General features: G+C 40.9%; 1 protein-coding gene across 1 annotated transcript in view; it reads right to left on the reverse strand.

Annotated features, from left to right (window-relative positions):
* itga1 (integrin, alpha 1) overlaps positions 1 to 18,558 on the reverse strand; it is a 59,353-nt gene that overhangs the window by 9,438 nt on the left and 31,357 nt on the right. Inside the window, exons 5-17 of the mRNA XM_049604339.1 lie at positions 16,195 to 16,309; positions 14,882 to 15,009; positions 13,943 to 14,091; positions 13,139 to 13,289; positions 12,694 to 12,868; positions 10,422 to 10,495; positions 8,256 to 8,403; positions 7,198 to 7,343; positions 4,967 to 5,110; positions 4,568 to 4,819; positions 4,069 to 4,199; positions 3,303 to 3,478; positions 3,059 to 3,210 (exon numbers count right to left, since the gene is read on the reverse strand). Coding sequence (XP_049460296.1) covers positions 3,059 to 3,210; positions 3,303 to 3,478; positions 4,069 to 4,199; positions 4,568 to 4,819; positions 4,967 to 5,110; positions 7,198 to 7,343; positions 8,256 to 8,403; positions 10,422 to 10,495; positions 12,694 to 12,868; positions 13,139 to 13,289; positions 13,943 to 14,091; positions 14,882 to 15,009; positions 16,195 to 16,309 — 1,941 coding nt within the window. The remainder of the gene's footprint in view (positions 1 to 3,058; positions 3,211 to 3,302; positions 3,479 to 4,068; positions 4,200 to 4,567; positions 4,820 to 4,966; positions 5,111 to 7,197; positions 7,344 to 8,255; positions 8,404 to 10,421; positions 10,496 to 12,693; positions 12,869 to 13,138; positions 13,290 to 13,942; positions 14,092 to 14,881; positions 15,010 to 16,194; positions 16,310 to 18,558) is intronic.

The following is an 18,558-nucleotide window of genomic DNA, read 5'->3' on the forward strand; positions in this document are numbered from 1 at the left end:
TCCGACTTCCGTTTATATATAAGTAAATATGCTGAACCATTGCGATGGATTCAGAGTTTGCAGTAACGCCAATTATGGTCCGCCTCGTTAGTTCACCGCACAGAGCGTTTAACCTGGCAACATTTGCAGCCTGCTCAAACGTGATTGGTCAATATCATGCGGACTACAAACAGTCTACAACCGGAAACCAGGGCTCTTCCGCTCTTCTTCCAGAGGCAAGATCTCCGGGGTTTGCCTACAGCAATGTTTAATAGTCTCTATATACAGACTCTGAATGTAGAGTCTGTATATAGAGACTATTAAACATTGCTGTCCTAACTTTCTAAAACAAAATGTAACAAATGAATGCAGAGATACTGAGCATAGCGTTAGTTCAGGCAGGACACGATGTCAAGCTCAGCTCACATCCCAATCTCATTCAGGGCTTCCTATTTAAACTGCTCTGGCCTACCTCCAGTTGCTGCTTCCTCTGCAAGCCACTTTGCAACCTGCCTCCACCCCAGCTCCTCCTTTTCATGTTGTGTCTGACTTATCAATGCCATCTCTGTTTGTCATAATGCTGCTCTGTTCTGTTCCTGGGGGGATCTTTGCTGCTGCTCTCCCTGCTTTAGGCTTTCCATGTAGGCGCATGGAAGGGCAGGGTGGTTTGCTCTCTCTGCCTCAGACTTTCCTCATTTGCATGTGGAAGGGCAGACAGGTGTGCTCTCTCTGCCTTATGGCTTTCCACGTAGGGGCGTGAAAGAGGCTTTCTGCGTAGGCCCAAGGAAAGGCAGAGAGGCCCCAGAACAGAGCCATACCACCAAATATAATACTGCAAATGGAAATAAAGTTTTCTTTGACTTAAGAGTTCCTGACTGAAATAAATCTATGGAATTGCTATCTATTATGAAACAATAAGTTGTCCACCAGCAAATGGTGCACTGTAAAAAAAAAAAAAAAATCTAAATTGACCAGAAATACAATTCAAGTGTAAACTTTTAAAATGCAGAACAATTTGGGACAGGAAAAAAAGTTCCACTATAAAACAATACAACTGCATAAAACGAGAAGAAAATGCAATGTTCCTGCGCGCTGCTGGCGCATTATGTAGTATGCATATTAGTAATCAGATGTAAACATAGAATTGAATAGATCGGTCCATTTGCCACCCATACCGACCCAGCTATTTGAGTAAGCATCAGTCCGATCTCTGGTAACAGCATCTGATTGGTGTATCCCAAGTTGCACCAGAAACAGATGTTGTGCTGATACATCTATTTTTAGCACAAAGCTTGGCACCAATATACCACAAAGAAGGGCAAAGCAAATTCAAGGTCAGGTAATAATGGTATGCTGCTTGCAGGTCTCTGAGGCTGTACTTTGGCACAGAAATGCTTTGAGGTAAATGCTAACATCAGCATGTTCACCATGTTTAGTTTAGTATGATAGCATTTGCTAATTAGCACAAAACACAAAGTCCAGCTGAGGTTGAAGGGAATGTCATTAGTCCTGCAGGTATTTGGTCATAAACCAAAGTATTGAATGAGGTAAAATCTTGACCTGATGATGGTGTTTCATAAAAAGTTACTGCAGGTCATCCCGAGGGGGGCGTCAGTGTCTTTGACAAATTAAACTGCAATCCATCCAATTGTTTCAAAACAAAGCATTCTACCCCAAACCACAAATGTTAGCCTCATGGTGTCGTTAAAGAAAAGTTAGAGGCTCACTTAAGTTAGTAAGCTTCATCCTCTGGGCACTAAGTATACATGTACAAACTTTTGTGGCAATCCATTCAGCTGTTGCTGAAATATTTCAGTCTGGAACAAAGTGGTGGGCCCACATTGTCCTCTCTAGAACCACGTTCTTGGCATGACTAAAAAAAGTTTAATCAACCAGAATAACTGGAAAAACCTGTGAGGGGGGTGTGGGCCCTTTAGATCATTGAAACATGAAGACAACATTTGGAGGAACGGCTTCATGTTGCAGTATGTAATATTGTATAGGAACAGTAAGGCACAAAAATATGAGGTTTTCCTCAGCCTGGTCCAAATTTTGATTAAACCCGTAGAAAGAGTCCAACATGAGGAACACATGTTACATCTTTAGTCAAGCATATTACTGACTCGAAGCTAGACACTGTAACATACTGGGGGCATTGCTTCAGCACACACTGAGTGACAAACACTGTTTTTTGGACATGAATTCATTTGTAATACATCTGCTTTTGGTTTGTTGTCAGATCTGTTGAGCTTTGGCTCTGGCCCATTTTGGACTCAGGTAGGACAGTTGTGGGGCTTTTTGTGTCCGGTACAAATTTACTGACCCTTGAGGACCTCTCTGCGCTGGACTACGTGGGAAGTTTGTGCACAAACTGGCACACTAGAACAGAGCAGGTATTCATGCTCTCCACACATAGCCGCAACAGCTGTTTCCACTGATTAGTTCCTCTTTCTCTCGCCTGGAGGCAGCTAATCAGAGAAATCCGTTGCTGCAGCGAGCGACTGGAGTGAGAGACTTTGTGCACATGGCTGTAAATGTCACATCGCTGGAGACTGCTTAGCTTTACAGTAGGTGGTGTAGTTGTAACGTATAAAGGTTTCAGCTGTGATGAACGGTCTGTGATGTGCTTGTTAGGCCACTTGTGGACATCTCCCTTGACCTGGAACGTCACTTTGTCACATTTCTCATTCCCTCTTTCCTTTCTCTCATTCTCTCTCCATCTCTGCAGCTCTCCAAATGTCTACAGATAATTTATCACTCAGAGCAGCACGGGGGTGTACTCGGCATGCTTTGATCAGGACGGGTCTGTTTCATGTTAAAACTAGGGTCTTCCTGCTCTGCATAAGACTTCTCACAGCTTCGTCCTGTCTCCTTTCTGGCTCAAAACACCATTAACATCTCCAGCAAGCCTAGATTATAACTTTCATGTATGAATACCACAGAATTTGAAGGAATCCAGTTGATCTGAAGACAGTGTCTGGTAGATGTGGTGCTAAAAATACAGTTTGGGAATTGATTATGTACAGGTAAGAGGCCCTAACTAACCCCATGTGTACATCACAGAGATCAGAATACTTGCCGACATCATGAAGGTTTCTTCCACACATTTTCTCTCTCTGTCTTTGATGTTGAAGATCCTGGTAATCTTACGATCACTTTTATCAACCGAACCAATGAATGAGGCCCTGGCTTTGGCACGCAGAGCATCCAGAGTCAGACTGTAGCGGATTTCTGCAGGACACAACAGATAAGAAACCATTCAGTACTGAAATAACTTCGACAGTGAGAAGGTGAAAAAATGAATGGGATGCTGAATGGCTCACCTGCATCCGCATCTACATCCTGCTGGTCAGATTTGACACGGTAGGCAAAACACACCTCAGTTTTCACACATACAGATTTGCGTCCGCTGTGTTCACACTGATACTGAGCCTGCTGCAGGTTGATTTTAACGGGGTCAAAAGTCATGTTGGCACGGAGCTCTGCGACATCTCTGGACCTGGTGGAATGAAAGAAACATGCCAACTTCTATAAGACACAACTGTAGCTGTCATTGACACAGTACGTGTGTGTGTGCTGAACTGTGCACTTGCATCTACTTTCTCAAAAGGAGGAACAAGAAACGGATGCATCTTGAGTGCACAACTTGGCCTCAACTCTCTATTCAACCGTTGAGCTCTCTAAGATACAGCCAACAGTCCAGGAAGAACAACCGCCTGCTGCCAAATCCTATTTAAACTCTAAGTCACTTGGGAGATGGAGTTTTCACACAGCTTAGCTGAGCCTCTGCCAGTAGAAACTGTGGGAGAAGGTCTGCCTGGGAAGTTAAATCATGATGTGGGCTGATGTTTCAAAACTTTGTGGGTTCAAGTCCAACAGAGAGTAACAGAGAGATTATTAGGAAGTTGTTGGTCTCAAGCTTGCAAGCCCAGTGGGACGTGAACAGCTGTCTAAACCCGAGTAAGACAATGCAAAGCGGACATGTAAGACGATGTCTCCGGGATACGGGTGCTGCTGCTAGTAATGATTCAGGTGGAATGTATAGCTTTAGGAGTGAATGTTTGTATGTGAGGATGGGCCGTGTCTCACCAGAATAGTGACGCCCCTCCCAGACCTCCTATGGCAACATCAATGATTCCATCTCCGTTTAGATCCATGGCTCCATGTATAGATTGACCAAAGAATTTCACCTTTTCACCGTCCCCACCTGCAGGGATACGCTAAAGAGAAACAAAAAACCAATTAGAGGACATTAAGGGAAAATTCTGGTTTATTTCAGCTTGGCATATTTCCCATAAACGCAGCTATTGTGACTCTATGGCTCGTGCTATCTTTGCACTTGCCCCCTCTGTTGTAGAGCCTTACACAGCTCTCCAAATAAACATGACCTTTACATGCATTATTTCAAACGCTCATCTGAGTCTTGCGGAGAATAAACAATGAAAGTAGCAGGAGGTGGCGAATGCAAAGGATGACCCCCACATTTATGGGAAATATGTCAGGGCAAAATATACCAGAATATTTCTTTAATCTACAGATGTTTAATTGTTAGTAACGGTTCAGTGGGTGGCACTGAAACTGTTCTTACCTGTACAAACTTCTCCTTCAGCGACGTCTTATCTCCATGATAGATGTAGACGGCCCCTCGGTGGTCGTTCTCAAAAGGCGCACCAATCGCCACGTCATTAAACCCGTCAAGGTTGAGATCTGATACAGCTGCAATGGCCGTACCAAACCGGGCACCACATGGTTCATTTTTATTAGTGCAGGTGGCTGTGTGGGCAGTACAGCAGGACTGATTGAGAGGCTTTAAAGTGAACTCGTGCTTAAACTGGCCGTCCTGGTGATGCAGCAGAGACAAAACAAGGAGACGAGGAGAGACAACAATCAGCGGGTGCACCGTCACAATCTGACACAAGCTGTTTTAATCAAAGACACCCGAAAACTCACAAAATACCAAATTTCCTTTATAATTAATCTTCTTTACCTGGTTGAGCTTGTAGACGTAGACTTGCCCTTGCTCGTCTCTATCCGTGCCCATGTACATTGGAGCTCCAACCAAGAGGAGATCTGTGTTGGAGTCTCCATCCACGTCGACAGTCTGCAGCACGCTGCCGAAGTAGGAGCCAATCTGCAAAACAAAACAACATTAGACAAGTTGCAAAACATTCACAGACAAGTCAATGATAATTTGGAAAACAGAACGACAATAGAGTAAACACAACAACAAAACCAAGACAGTACAATGTTTAAAAAAGACACAACAATGTTTCACAAAACACAATAACACAACAATATTTCTATTTTCGTACTGCATTTTGTCCACTGTGTTGTTTTGCACCTCACAGCCACTGAGCTTTTCTTCCTGTTTAACCTATCTTTGTGCTGCTGTTACTTGAATTCTCCCTCTGGGATCAATGCAGACTTATCTTATCTAATTTAAAGTCTATTAGGAAGTTCAACATCAGACATCCAGTTTGCTTGGAATATGAACACAATCACAAAGTATCATCTTTCAGCTTTTCAGAATGATTGAAGAAAGACGTCTTTACTGCAAAAATACACTGAGAGGCCAGACCGTGCACTTGTGATGTGTGGGTCTGTGTTTGTTAAAACCTGCATCAACCCCACCCCTTGTAAGAGCCAATCCGCTGTGCTCAACCTGCAAATATATACATTAATCAATGACCTGAACCCAACCCACAGACCCTTGCATTGGAGGTGAAAGTTTCTGCTACTGACCATCACTAATAACAACCCTCTTGCTTTGGGCTGTATTATATGTCATCTCCAGTGAATATGTAGGAATACAGCAAGTACTCACCCATCTTTTAAGCGGTTATGTCCTGAGTATGATCTCTAGTGCACAGCTGATAGGTATAGTGGTTTGTTGGTGGTGGGGAAGACTAATGATGCAGCATTAAATTGTCATATTTTGCGTTTCTATATTATATTGATACACAGATGCCAAGTATCTTTTTTTTTAATTATAGAAATTATTAATGTTACAAATAAAAATTAGACTCTTGGTAGCCTAATAGAATAATAAAAAAGATTGCTTTTCTGCGCCAATAAAATTAACTTAAGTGAGATGAACAGATTAAAAACGTAGAAATGTTACCTTAAAAAAACATCATCATCATCATCATCATAATAATAATAATAATAATAATAATAATAAACTTTATCCATATAGCACCTTTTACACAAGAAATGCAGCACAAAGTGCTTTACAATAAGGGCAGTATAAGCACTGAGTGCTTCACATGAAAATAGACGTAATGGACATAAAACAGACAAGACAATTCAACATAAAAGGACATGTAAAACAGTTTTAAACATGGATTACCTGATTCATAAAATCAGAGAGTTGTAAAACTATAGATCATGAAAACAAGTAAGATTTTTAAAAGAGTTGCAGCAGCGTGAAGCTCAGATCTATATCAGGAGAGTCAGAGCTAGTTAAAGACTAAAGTGAACAGATCGTTTTTAGCTTTCTTTTAAAAATATTTAGCGAGCTAGCTTCCCTGATATCTATAATTAGTGCGTACCTCTTATTACATAAAAACAGAAATTGAGAAAATGTTTGCTTTAGAGACATAATTTCAGTTGATATAAGATAATAGATCTTAATATATGACAATATGTCATCCCAATACTCAGACAGCATATTGCAAATAATTTTAAAATCACAATTCTATTCTATTGTGACTTAAATATTGTGATAATATTGTATCATGGGGCCTCTGGTGATTCCCACCACTAATATTTTACAGATTCATTGTGGATGGAGAGATGCTTACTTCCTTGTTGTCTGGACACAGGCCTACATATTCTCACAGGGAAATATTTTTGCGAGCACTATGACCGAAGAAATTTAGATATGTTGAAAATTTGGCATCTTTTCCTGATCAAAAACAAAAACACCTGAGCACAGCAGCGTTGATGATAAAGCTGCTTGCTATATGTGTTTGAGAGAAGCAGAAAGAGACAGAGAGAGAGACGGAGATAGGAAAAGAGAAGGTGGAAAGGGGACTATCGCACAATGTTTCTTACTCAGACCGCTGCTTTGTCAATTAATGACTCACCTGCCTAAAACCCTGGATATTTTCTATCAAGTTTACCCAAACCGCCTGACCCACAGGTCAGCCCACGGAATATATGGGTTGTGGTTCGACCTTTGCATCACTACTTGACACCAAACTGAAAAAGACTCACCTGTTCTCCTTTCAGTATCTGTGAGACGACAATGCTGTTGTTTTTGTCAAGACGATAGATGACAACCCGGCCTGTGTGGTTGTACCGCGGTGCACCTGTGATGTACAGCACTCCCTCAGGGGTGGATGCTGACTGAACATCATAGCCTGAAGAGACACGTGCATACACAAGAACACACTGTATTACACCAATGCACACATAGACATCACCAGGAATGTGCTATATGTTCCAAACACTTAATGACGTCATGAGAAAAACACACTCTCTTTGAAGGATATTTTTAAACGCTTCTTCAGCCAGCTGTTTACGTCTCACTGTGTGAAGGGAAACTATAAAACACTCCTCGAAACTGGCAGGAGCACACACAAACAAACACACACACTCACAATGAAGCACACAAAGGCTATGCAGTCTGCGGTCAGACCATTAGGTACGGTGCCAACAGCTGAGTTTACAGTACGCGAGCCTGGACCCACCAGTGCTCTTTCTAATGACATGTTGATTAAATAACTTGATATTAAGATGCTGCGGTTGCTCTACAAGCCATAAAAGGCAGCAGGACGGAGAGAAAAGCCTGTGTGTATTATTTATGTGACACACTGAGGGAGGCATCTGCTGTCAGAGTTAGACAAATTACATATCTTACTCCTCCATGCAACGGAAACTCTATATTTATTCTGCAGCTGTAAAATTTCGCCTAATCTCTTGAAAGATCTTATTTGTCTCTATGTGTAACACAAAACCACTTGGCTCAGACAGAGTTGTTCATGCAAGTGTAAAAGCTGTGTTCTCTTTGTTTCATTCAGCTTTTTAACAGGTGTATGTTTTTGTATTTAACATTAAATGTTAATAAAAACATGTGCAATGGGCAGAACAACCTGCCAGCTAGAAAACTTTTTTTTTATTGTGCTTTTCATTCAAGTGACTGTGTGCATATCTTTGAGTCCTGTATCCAGTTATAACTACACCTCCATAGTTCATGTAGGACTCCATCGCTCACAGTAAGAAGCTGAGAAAATATTTTGTTAGGGCCTTTAAGTCTTTACGAGTCAACTTACCAAGGTACCCAGCAAGTCCTTCGTACCCAGCCTCAGTCTCTGGGTTGTAGAACTGGGTCTTCCCTGGAATGATTGTTCCTCCAGCAGTGTGCATTACTACTGTCCCATTCCAGTCATATGCTCCCACTGCTCCCAGTAACACACCTTCCTATGGGAGACAACAGAGTTGATATCAGGAACAGTGGGATATGAGATTAGAAGAATCAGAATATTTCTGTTAACTGTCATCTTCGCTGTGGTCCTTCACTTAAAGATATACTCTTCAGGATTTTCCCTGCTTTAATACAACAAACTATTTTTTGTATAAAAAGATGAAAGGAAGTCCTTTTTCAACATTCTTTTATTGAACAAAGTGAACATTGAGCTGAGCACATAAGGCACCAATAAAAAAGAATGATAGTTACATTTTGCAGTGCAGTTTGCTACCGATACTCTTTCTCAACTAGCTTAAAAAAAATCCTCGACTGCAATATACAGTGATTCAGGATATATCCGCAAATTGACACTGCAATGACAATAAAAAACATGATTTATTGTTGAGCCCTGGTATAAAATCGCATTAAATGGAAAGTATAAGTAGAATACGAGTACCTCAAACTTGTACTTAAGTGCAGTACTTTGAATATACTAAATTAACCACTATGCAAAAGACAGAAGAGTACAACTAGTGCTGAAACGTTCAGTCACTTCATCAATCAACAGAAAATTATTCAACAAAAATTTGGATAATCTGTGATTTTTTTGAGCTATTCATTCCAGAAAACTTTTCTCTGTTTTTGGGGGGATTTTTAGTTATGAGGGCTCTAGCCTGAGGGGGGGAGAGAGAGACAGGATGACAGGCAACAAAGGGCCAGGGTTGGAATTAAACCCACGGCCACTGAGGTAAGGACATGGCCTTTGAATATGGGGTACCCGCTCTTCCAGATGAGCTAGTTGGTGCCTCGTAATATTCTAAATTAATCTTGTGTGTGTCACTCAATGTTAACTGTAGTTTAATTGTGCATGTACACAGATATAACATGTGTATTTGGAGACGCTGTGTGCTGTTAGTCGCCTGTTTCTCTCGAATGCCTGAGACAACTTTTCTTATAATGGACACAATAAAGACTTGTCTTGTCTTGTCTTAAACATGCAAACAAGCCATTTGTGATATGCATTTTCACTATTTTCCATTATACTATATTTTATTGACTAAACAATTAATGTATGAATTGAATGAAAAGATTGACAGCTCAATCTATAATGTAAACAGTCATTACTTGCAGAGTGAGCACAACGTCTTAAAAATATAGCCAAAAGTCAATAACGTGGATGAAATAAAATAAAGTAGAATAGAAGACAAAGCAGAAAATTAAAAATCTACGTAAATCAATTTATTTTGTCTACAGGAAATAGAGTTATCTAATAGGAAGGGGAGGGGTCACACAGGATATAACATGTATCATTAGTCACAATGAACTGCGTCAAGAGGCTCTTTCCCTCTCCTAACCCTTAAAGCAAAGCCTTACGTGTTCAGCACACAATGGAGCGACTCAGTTTAGTTGTGTCTAGTTTCGCTAAGCTCAATGAGCCGCTGCAGCGCACGCATCGATTGAGGAGATGATAAACATGAGCCAGTCGCAGGAAGAGATGCGTAAGAAGCAAGTATGTTTTAAAATAGACATAGGAAATACCTAATGAATGAACTCTAGAGGCGTGCTGTTTTAACAGTAGTGAACAAACATCTGATTCAAGATTCCTCACTGTCTCTCGTGCTGAACATGCCTCGTGTCTCTGTCCTACTCTCATGCAATCAGATCAAACCCTGTCAGTGTTCAGTCTGCAGCCATGTGAGGACAGAGAGCTTCTGTGTCTGGAAACTTCAACTGACCGAGGTGAATCACCAAAGGGTTGGAGATGCTTTGGAGATAACTCTGTGGCACTCCGTCTGGATGAGTTCATTAGCTGAGCAAACATCCATGCCAACGCATACACTCGCACGCAGGCACATAAAATAAACAGTTCCTTTAAACTAAACGCCTACAGACATGTAAACTTTACTGTGATCTAAAAATAGACACTTGTCTCTCATTCAGCCTGGGTCAGTGACTCTACAATAAGTCGCTGACATCTACTTATATGGTATTTGTGTATTCATCTGACATAAATAATTAGATTTAGACTTACTTTAGAAGTATGTGCGCTAAACCCAGCTTGGGACATCTCCATCTCGAAGGAGGAGGTGAAATTGCCGGTTGTAGCTGAGGAAGGAAAAGTTAATTTTAGACTTATCATATAAAAATAAACAGTACATATTGACATCTTGTTAGTATCTCAGTGTCACTTTAACAGCCCAGTGTGAAGGTTTCAGGGGATATACTGCCAGAAATGGGTTGTAATATTTGTATGTTTTCGTTAGTTTATAATCATGTTTTTTTTTTTCGTTACCTTAGAGTACGCTGTTTATAGCTAGATATAGTGTGGGTCCTCTCTCAGGAAGTCCACCATGTTGTTCTACGTTAGCCCAAAACAAACAAACCAAACACTGACTCTTGATATGGCCATTTGTGTTTTCCTGTCTGCCACCATAGTTCTCCTGCTTGCTTGGCACACAGGAAAAGTTTCAGTGGGATTTTAACCTGCCACCTCACCACTAGAAGCTGCTAAACCCTACACACTGGACCTTTAATGATAAATTCTTAGATCAAAAGGGTATTTGTGTAGATAAACAGTGATCTGTTTAAAGGAACAGGAACACTCTTGCAGAGAGTTAGATAATAAAAAAAAGATTGATACCACTCTCATGTCTTTACAGTACGGATGGAGCTAAATTTAATACAGACAAAAACAGAAGTGAAAAAACAGCATGTAGTAGTTTTACGGTGAGTTCTGTGCAGCAACTATTTCTTGGTATACAACAGTCATAAGATTAAGATTAAAATAAACTTTATTGTCCCAAACAGGAAATTTATTTTGGGCACATAGTGTGACATAGCTGCATAGCAGATACAGCCATCATATACAATCAATATTCACAGTAGACAACCATGTAGTACAGCAAGAATGCCGATTTGAATAACATGAACCTGGTGTTCTTGTTTTGTTTATCTTAATCTTAATAAGGCTACCCATTTCCCCGTTTCCAGTCTTTATGCTAAGCTAAGATAGTCATCAGTCGTGCTAGCTCCACACTCCACATACAGACATGAGAGTGGCATCATTCTTCTCAAAAAGAAAGTGAATAATCTTTTAAGTACAGAATCATTTTGTGTGATCCAGTGAGGTGTTGCTCATTATTTTCTCTACATGTGTTCGTCAAAGCAGTGCTAAGAACAGAAACACTACCATTGCTTTAGTCTGTCAATGGGATGCTGTATTGTTTTGTTTAGAGTCTTTCATACAACAGATTCATCACACTGATAATTATATGATGTTTTTTAAATACACTGATTTCAGAGCCAGGCTAGCCATTTCCCTGTTTCCAGCATGTATGTATAAAGAGAACTGGATACAGCGCTGTAGACAGGGACCCATTCATTCCTCTGGAAGTTGCTCAGTGGGGCATGAAGCCAAAAAGTCAGATTTCCTGGATGTAAAATTAGCCTGGATCATCTGCGTCACTGGACCCATATAGCAAGGGCACAAGAGACTTTGCCAGCCAAGCAACTAACTTTCGCCTGCTGAGCTGGCTACTTCCAGTTTAGCCCTCCACTAACTTGAATGGAATAAAATGATATAATCATGTGGCTCCTCTGGGTTTTGAAATGTTAACAAACCACATGGATCAAATCCTGATGGTGAAACAATGAGTCATTTTGCTCAAAAACATTTATCCAATGATTTACAGACATCTCTTTCACCATCTAAGTCTATGGTAAAAAGCCTTCTTGGTCCCAATGGCATCATGTGATGCACACTGAAGTTGTAGTTACACAGTTTGGCCACTAAGTCAAATTGGCTTCAAAGTCTGTCGCACTTCCTCAGGGGCTTGTTTTCTCAGACATGTATAGCTGCTCATGTGTGAAGACATGATTCACCTTGTAAGTAAGCTGTAACCCTTACCCTAAACCTCAACTTAACCACTTCTCTTTTAACTGAAAACTTCAAAGCTAGCTAAAAACTAGTTTAGCACTTTCTTCTGAGCTTACCTCTCTGGATGAAGGATCAGGGTGCTGATCATGGACTGATGGTGGGCGAGTCATGTAACTAGTGGACAGGTCACGTAGCTGCTCCCACTGCAGCTATACCTACTCAGGTTTTCAGGCTTTCTGTTAAGCTGCTGGCTGTAGCTTCATATTTACTATACAGACATTAAGTTGGAATCGATCTTCTCATCTAATGCTCGACCAAAAAGCAAATTGGAGTATCTTGCAAAATGTCAAACCATTTCTTGTATGAGTACTAAGGAATGTGAACATGTGAGCATGCATTCATGTGTGACTATAGGGACTATATTTACCTTCCAAGGCAAAAATCTTGCTTCCCAAAGCATCCACAATGCTCAACAACGCCACCTCATCAGACACGTTGAAGAAGTGGTCATGTAACGGCTGACTGGAGATGGACTCGATCTCCTTGATGAACTTCTGCACTTCTTCTGAACTTTTGTTCTGACGATTGTAGTCTCCCAAAACCTGGAATACATAAAAAAGCACTACCTCAATAATGTCAGGGCTTAAAAAGTATGACTGAGTGACAGCGTGAGTGACTAAATGATTTAAATCACCCAACATTTCTGATGATGGTCAAACAATTGTTAAACTGTTCAGTACATCTTCCCTGATTAAATTTAAACAATGCTGCTTTTTTGATCCATCTTGTTATTTGACTGAATCAGCAAATCTAATGGATTTTCTGGTTGACTGAACTGATTAAATATTTATAAAACAGTAGTTTGTACCCACAGCAATGCCAAACCTCTCGATGCCATCATCTTCACACTCTTTGATGACCTTGTCCAGATTATGGAAGTCATGTGACTCTCCGTCAGTCACAATCACCATGACTTTCTTCACCCCACGTCGTGCGCCACGCTCCGGCATGAAGGCCTCCTTCCTGATTGGTACATAATTTTCAATATTCAGTCACAAGTAACAACTTCTGGAGCACCTGATAAAACTCTCCCTGTGCTTCTCTTTTATAATTACAGTTTATGGGGAACATGCTTTTTGGGTCACAGGGGATTTTTTTTGCTGCAGAGTGGCCACTGGAAAAAAATGGAAACAAGGCTGAGCGGTGTTCCTGAGAGCCTGCTTTAAAGCCACAAATGCTTTATGTAACATTTTTCACATATGTAGTCGTACTACCCAGCAACCGTAAACAGATGTAGATGTACAAAACCAATGGGGTTCCCCTTTAAGCTCAGCTTTCACGACAAGGTTTAAGCTTGGAAAAATCCATAACATCCACTATGCCTGACCAGATGAATGCTGGACCAATCAGGGAAGTTCTGCTGGATAGTTTAGGAAAAATCCTACCAATGACAGCAGTGAGCAAAGTGTTTGACCAGTAAGAAGGCTTCATGTTGATGTCTACAGGGTTTGGCAGGGTTTAATAGCCATTTCAAATTGACTGGACAATGGACAATGATCTGAGTCCATTGTCCAGCCAACATGAAATGCCTATTAAACCTTGCAAGACCATGATGACTGAATCAAAAACTGTGACCAGGCTTGCCCAAATGAAGGGGAGGGGTTAATGTTGAGTACCTGGCAGTATCAATGCCCAGGAAAGTCATGGTCTTAAAGCCCGTCTGCTGAGGAAGTTCTTTGACGAAATCCAGCAGAGCATCAGTGTTGTTGAACTGGCTCAAGTTGACACGGTGAGTCACAGTCTCACCATAGGACACTATCCCCACCTGGGAAACAAACACACACATGCATGCATGCACGCACGCACACACATACACACACACACACACACACACACACACACACACACACACACACATTCTTATAAACGTTATCCTACATCAAATTCATTTTTCTTTTTCTCTCCCTTTATGCTCTCCTCTTCTCTGCTTCCCCTCCCAGACAGTCTGCTGAGGATGCGGTTGGGTCTGGTGGGGTTGATATGACACAATGTTCTTTATACAGAAGGCAGAGGACTTCAGCAGCCACGGAAGATGTGACTTACAACCACCGGGCTCCACAGTGAGAAGACTTTCCAGTGTTTCCCTCTGGAAAACTCCACAAGTTCCAGGCCAGATCAATGTAATCATAATAAAAACTAACCACCCATCCGAGGAGCGATCCAACACAAGTGGACAGAAATACACTCAAGGTATAACTTAATAGCCAAAGGCTAAAATTACTCTGAAGACTAAAAAGGCTTCAGTTCATAAACTCTGCTTTATGAAGGACATCTTACAGTTTTTCATACTGTTGGCACCATGTGGAAAATTCCATAAAGGAGGGCACTTAAGTCATCAAATATAATATAATGTGAAAAACTGAGTTGGCAGCAGACAGCTTATTCCTTCATTCATCCTTTTTTTCAGTCTAATCTTATGTAACCCATTTATCCAACCATGTTTTATTCCACAACCTGATGTTTAACACTGTGTACACCTACTGTATATGTTTTAAACAAAAAGATTTAGCCCTAACAGGAATTAACATTATAATCTTTTCATTCATGCAGCTGACCTGTGAGAGTTTAGGTCCGATCATAATTTTCTGAATGAGACGTTGCAGGAAATCGATGATACTGGACCAGGGGTAGATGCTGTTCGATCCATCCAGAACCATCACAATGTCCAGCTCCTGCCCACACTCTGGAACAAAGCCAGAAGTCATACTTAATCAAATTACACATTTGGTTTTTGAATTCTCTGCATGAACTTACAGGGGGTTGGCCTTATCTACCCAAATTATACATTTAGTCTTTGAGCTCTTCTAAAGATAGATGTCTGGTCTCACTTAAATTGCTGATTTCACTCCAAAGGCAGAAATTAGATTATGCGACACATCCAGTCCTCTTCCTGTTTACTTGTGCCCACAGCAGACTTACAACAGTAGCTCTGAATCAAAATGTAATCATGTAGAGCAGCGGTTCCCAACCTGGGGGTAAGGACCCTCACAAGGGGTCGCAGATTAACCTGAAGGGATTATTAAAAGAATAGGACATCTAAAGTAAAAACAAAACTCTAATCTTTTTTATTGAATTACTGTTTAATTTTAGGGTATTCTACAGGAGAAGTTCAGCCTCTAAAGCTCACTATTTAACATGTTATACAACTGATGAAGAGTTTAATAATGCAAAGTTAGGAACACAAGGTATCAAGTTTTTTACATCACAGAAGTTGTAAATGTATGTATGTGTATGCATGAAGTAAATGGCCTAAAAGAGGCTCATTTCACTGTTCGTTATAACTTCAAATTCCATGCAGAGACCTGAAGAATTCAGTTGGGTTGTCTCATGCAGGTCAAGAAAGCAAAACACTCTCTAAAGGCTGCACAATCTATCATAATCTGTCAGCTTTAACATTAATTCAGCATTTATCAAATCAGTTTAAAACCTGGGACATGTTAATACTCTATATGAGTTCTGCTCTATATGATCAGTCTGCATGTTTCTTTGAAAGAGAAAGTGAGAGAATCAAAGAAAGAGCAAAGAGAAATGACCGTAGACTGTTTACTCTGCGTTTCTTTCTACACTGTTTCCTTCCTGGGAAACAGAGTGCAGGCCCTGTAAACTGTCTCCTAACTTGGGCATACAACGCCGCAGAAGGGCTGGGCTGGGCCAGGCCAGAGAGGAATGGGGGTCGCAGACAAGTTTACATTAAGAAGAATGCTCTAATCTCCCTCTTCACTGAGGGAGGGTGAGTTTAATGTCAGGGTCTTGGGTGGTACTGCTGAGAAGAGTAGATTGTAATCTCTTATGCCCGACAGGCAATTTGTGCAGATGCCGTCACGTCCTGATGTAGATGTGCTGTGTCTTATTCTGACAGGCTGCGTACCTTGCACGGCCGGTGCCACTGAGTTGAGGATCTGGAAGGAATCGCTGACATTCGCACAAACTCCCGAGATGTACTGCTGCTGCCCACACATGTAGCCATACTGAGGACCACAGGCCTGTGGAGACAGGACACACACACACATACAAACAAACTGAGACGCTAGTTGCTTGAGAAAGTAAAACTCATAGGCTGCCACTGGTTAGCTTTCCACCAGTATGAGGTCATGGGTGAGAGGAGGTTCAGGGCTACTGAGGACAGAAACCAAGAGGAAAGAACTACTCAAACTGAGGATTACACAGAGACTATTAAAAACCACCATAGATCCCTTCAAACTCCTCCAGAGAGAAAAGGAGAAGAGGGAAACAGAGACATTGAGCCTGCAAGGAAGTACGGCTTTAAAATTACCAACAATAACTGGAAAACTGAATGACATCTATTATCTTTCAGCTTCATTTCCTTAAATTCCCCTGCATGCGCCACAGCCTCGGTGCATTTCTTACATTAGGAGGAACACTGCAGTTATACAGGATCAAGCCCAAGAGTCGGCAGCCATGCCAGCAGCTTTGTAAGGCTGTACTGTGAGGCTGTACAGCATGCTTTGAGCTAAATGCTAACATGCTCACAATAACAATGCTAACATGTTGATGTAATTAGCAATAAAAACAAATTACAAATGAGGCTGATGGGAACGTCTTTAAGAAGAAATTAGATCATGGAACATGTCCGGCCTTCAAAATAAAAGCTATAAAACAAGAACCAAATCCACATGTTCGCTTTTGACTCAGTCTGTGACTTTTGATGTTTTGATGTGTTCATATTGTCAGATGTTTGAATTACAGCATAGAAAAACACTTAACAACACTTATATCAACCACTTAAAATGTTAAAACGAGTTAAAGGGTTTAAAGCTTCAGTTTCACTTGCAGCTGTGCAGGATCTTCCCTCACAGTCCAACATTAGTGGTGCATTCCAGTTCTCCATACTACCATACAATTTAGTATGCCAGAAAAATGTGTAGTATGTCCCAATACATAGTATGTCCAATGCAGTATGTTAAAAATACCAGGATATCCTACTGCATCTGGTTTTTATTTTGCTGTATGTAAGCCAGTAAGATTTTCTGGCCATTCTGACCCACAATCCTCAGAAGACTTATTGCATGGACAGAGCCACAGACAGATGACGGCTCATTGCCAATGACGGATGACAGCTTACTTAAGTGACTGTTGACCAGTTGAATACACAGTAATGATAGAGGTAAGACTTGTTTAAATGAATAAAATAATCCTAAAGATAAATGTTAGAATCTACAAGTACATACTTTGCAAAGTAACTACAGCAGAGCTTTCATCAGGTATCAACAGGCTACTGTGTTCCAAATTTTATACTTTTTTTTAATTCAAACTTTGTGCTATGGACTCATTTTCATATGAAAAGTAATGCGCCAATATTTAAACATATCCCACATAATCAAGAGCCAATAATTTGTGTATAACCCACATTTTTGGGAAGGCTGCGACTGACCAATGCGTTGACAGGAGTAAAAGAAGACAAGTTTGGGTGGTGGATGGGTCACAAAACATAGGACTTTCCCCAGGAGAGTGGTGTTTGGAACTATGTGAACTTTGAGCCATTTTAAGGTACATCATCACTATGGCCCTTCTGTGTGGAGTATGCATGTTCTCCCCGTGTCAGCGTGGGTTTTCTCCTGGTACTCCGGCTTCCTCCCACAGTCCAAAGACATGCAGGTTAATTGGTGACTCTGAATTGTCCGTAAGTGTGAATGTGAGTGTGAATGGTTGTCTGTCTCTATGTGTTAGCCCTGTGATAGTCTGGCAACCCATCCAGGGTGTATCCCGCCTGTCGCCTAATGTCAGCTGGGATAGGCTCCAGCCCCCCACGACCCCCTACAGGATGAGCTGTTATGGAATATGAATGAATCAATGAATGATTACTATGTTTCTTTTCCTAAACTTAACCATTGTCACTTTACTTGCCTGAACCTATCATTTGTGCGGCACTAATTCGGAGCATATCATATGAACCATTCTGTGTCCATTTCATATCGTAGGATATCATATGAATGAAGTAGTATGTCCCATTGTACACACTTCATGCAACAGTACGTACTTTATAAAGGCAGCTGCAGTACATACTGAAAGTTAAAAGAAAATGTATGCGATTCAGAAGGCAGCTTATATTTGCTTGGACCAAATGACAAGAGGTATAAATATGTATTTATCAACTACTATGCCATTGTTTCAGTCATTTTCACACTCTGCTAATCGTATAATCATGCATAAATTAAATTTTACTGGAGTTTATAACCATATAATGGCATGGATGTCACCACCTCCTATATGC

The sequence above is a fragment of the Epinephelus fuscoguttatus genome, linkage group LG18, assembly GCF_011397635.1.
Source record: "Epinephelus fuscoguttatus linkage group LG18, E.fuscoguttatus.final_Chr_v1".
Lineage (NCBI taxonomy): Eukaryota > Metazoa > Chordata > Actinopteri > Perciformes > Serranidae > Epinephelus > Epinephelus fuscoguttatus.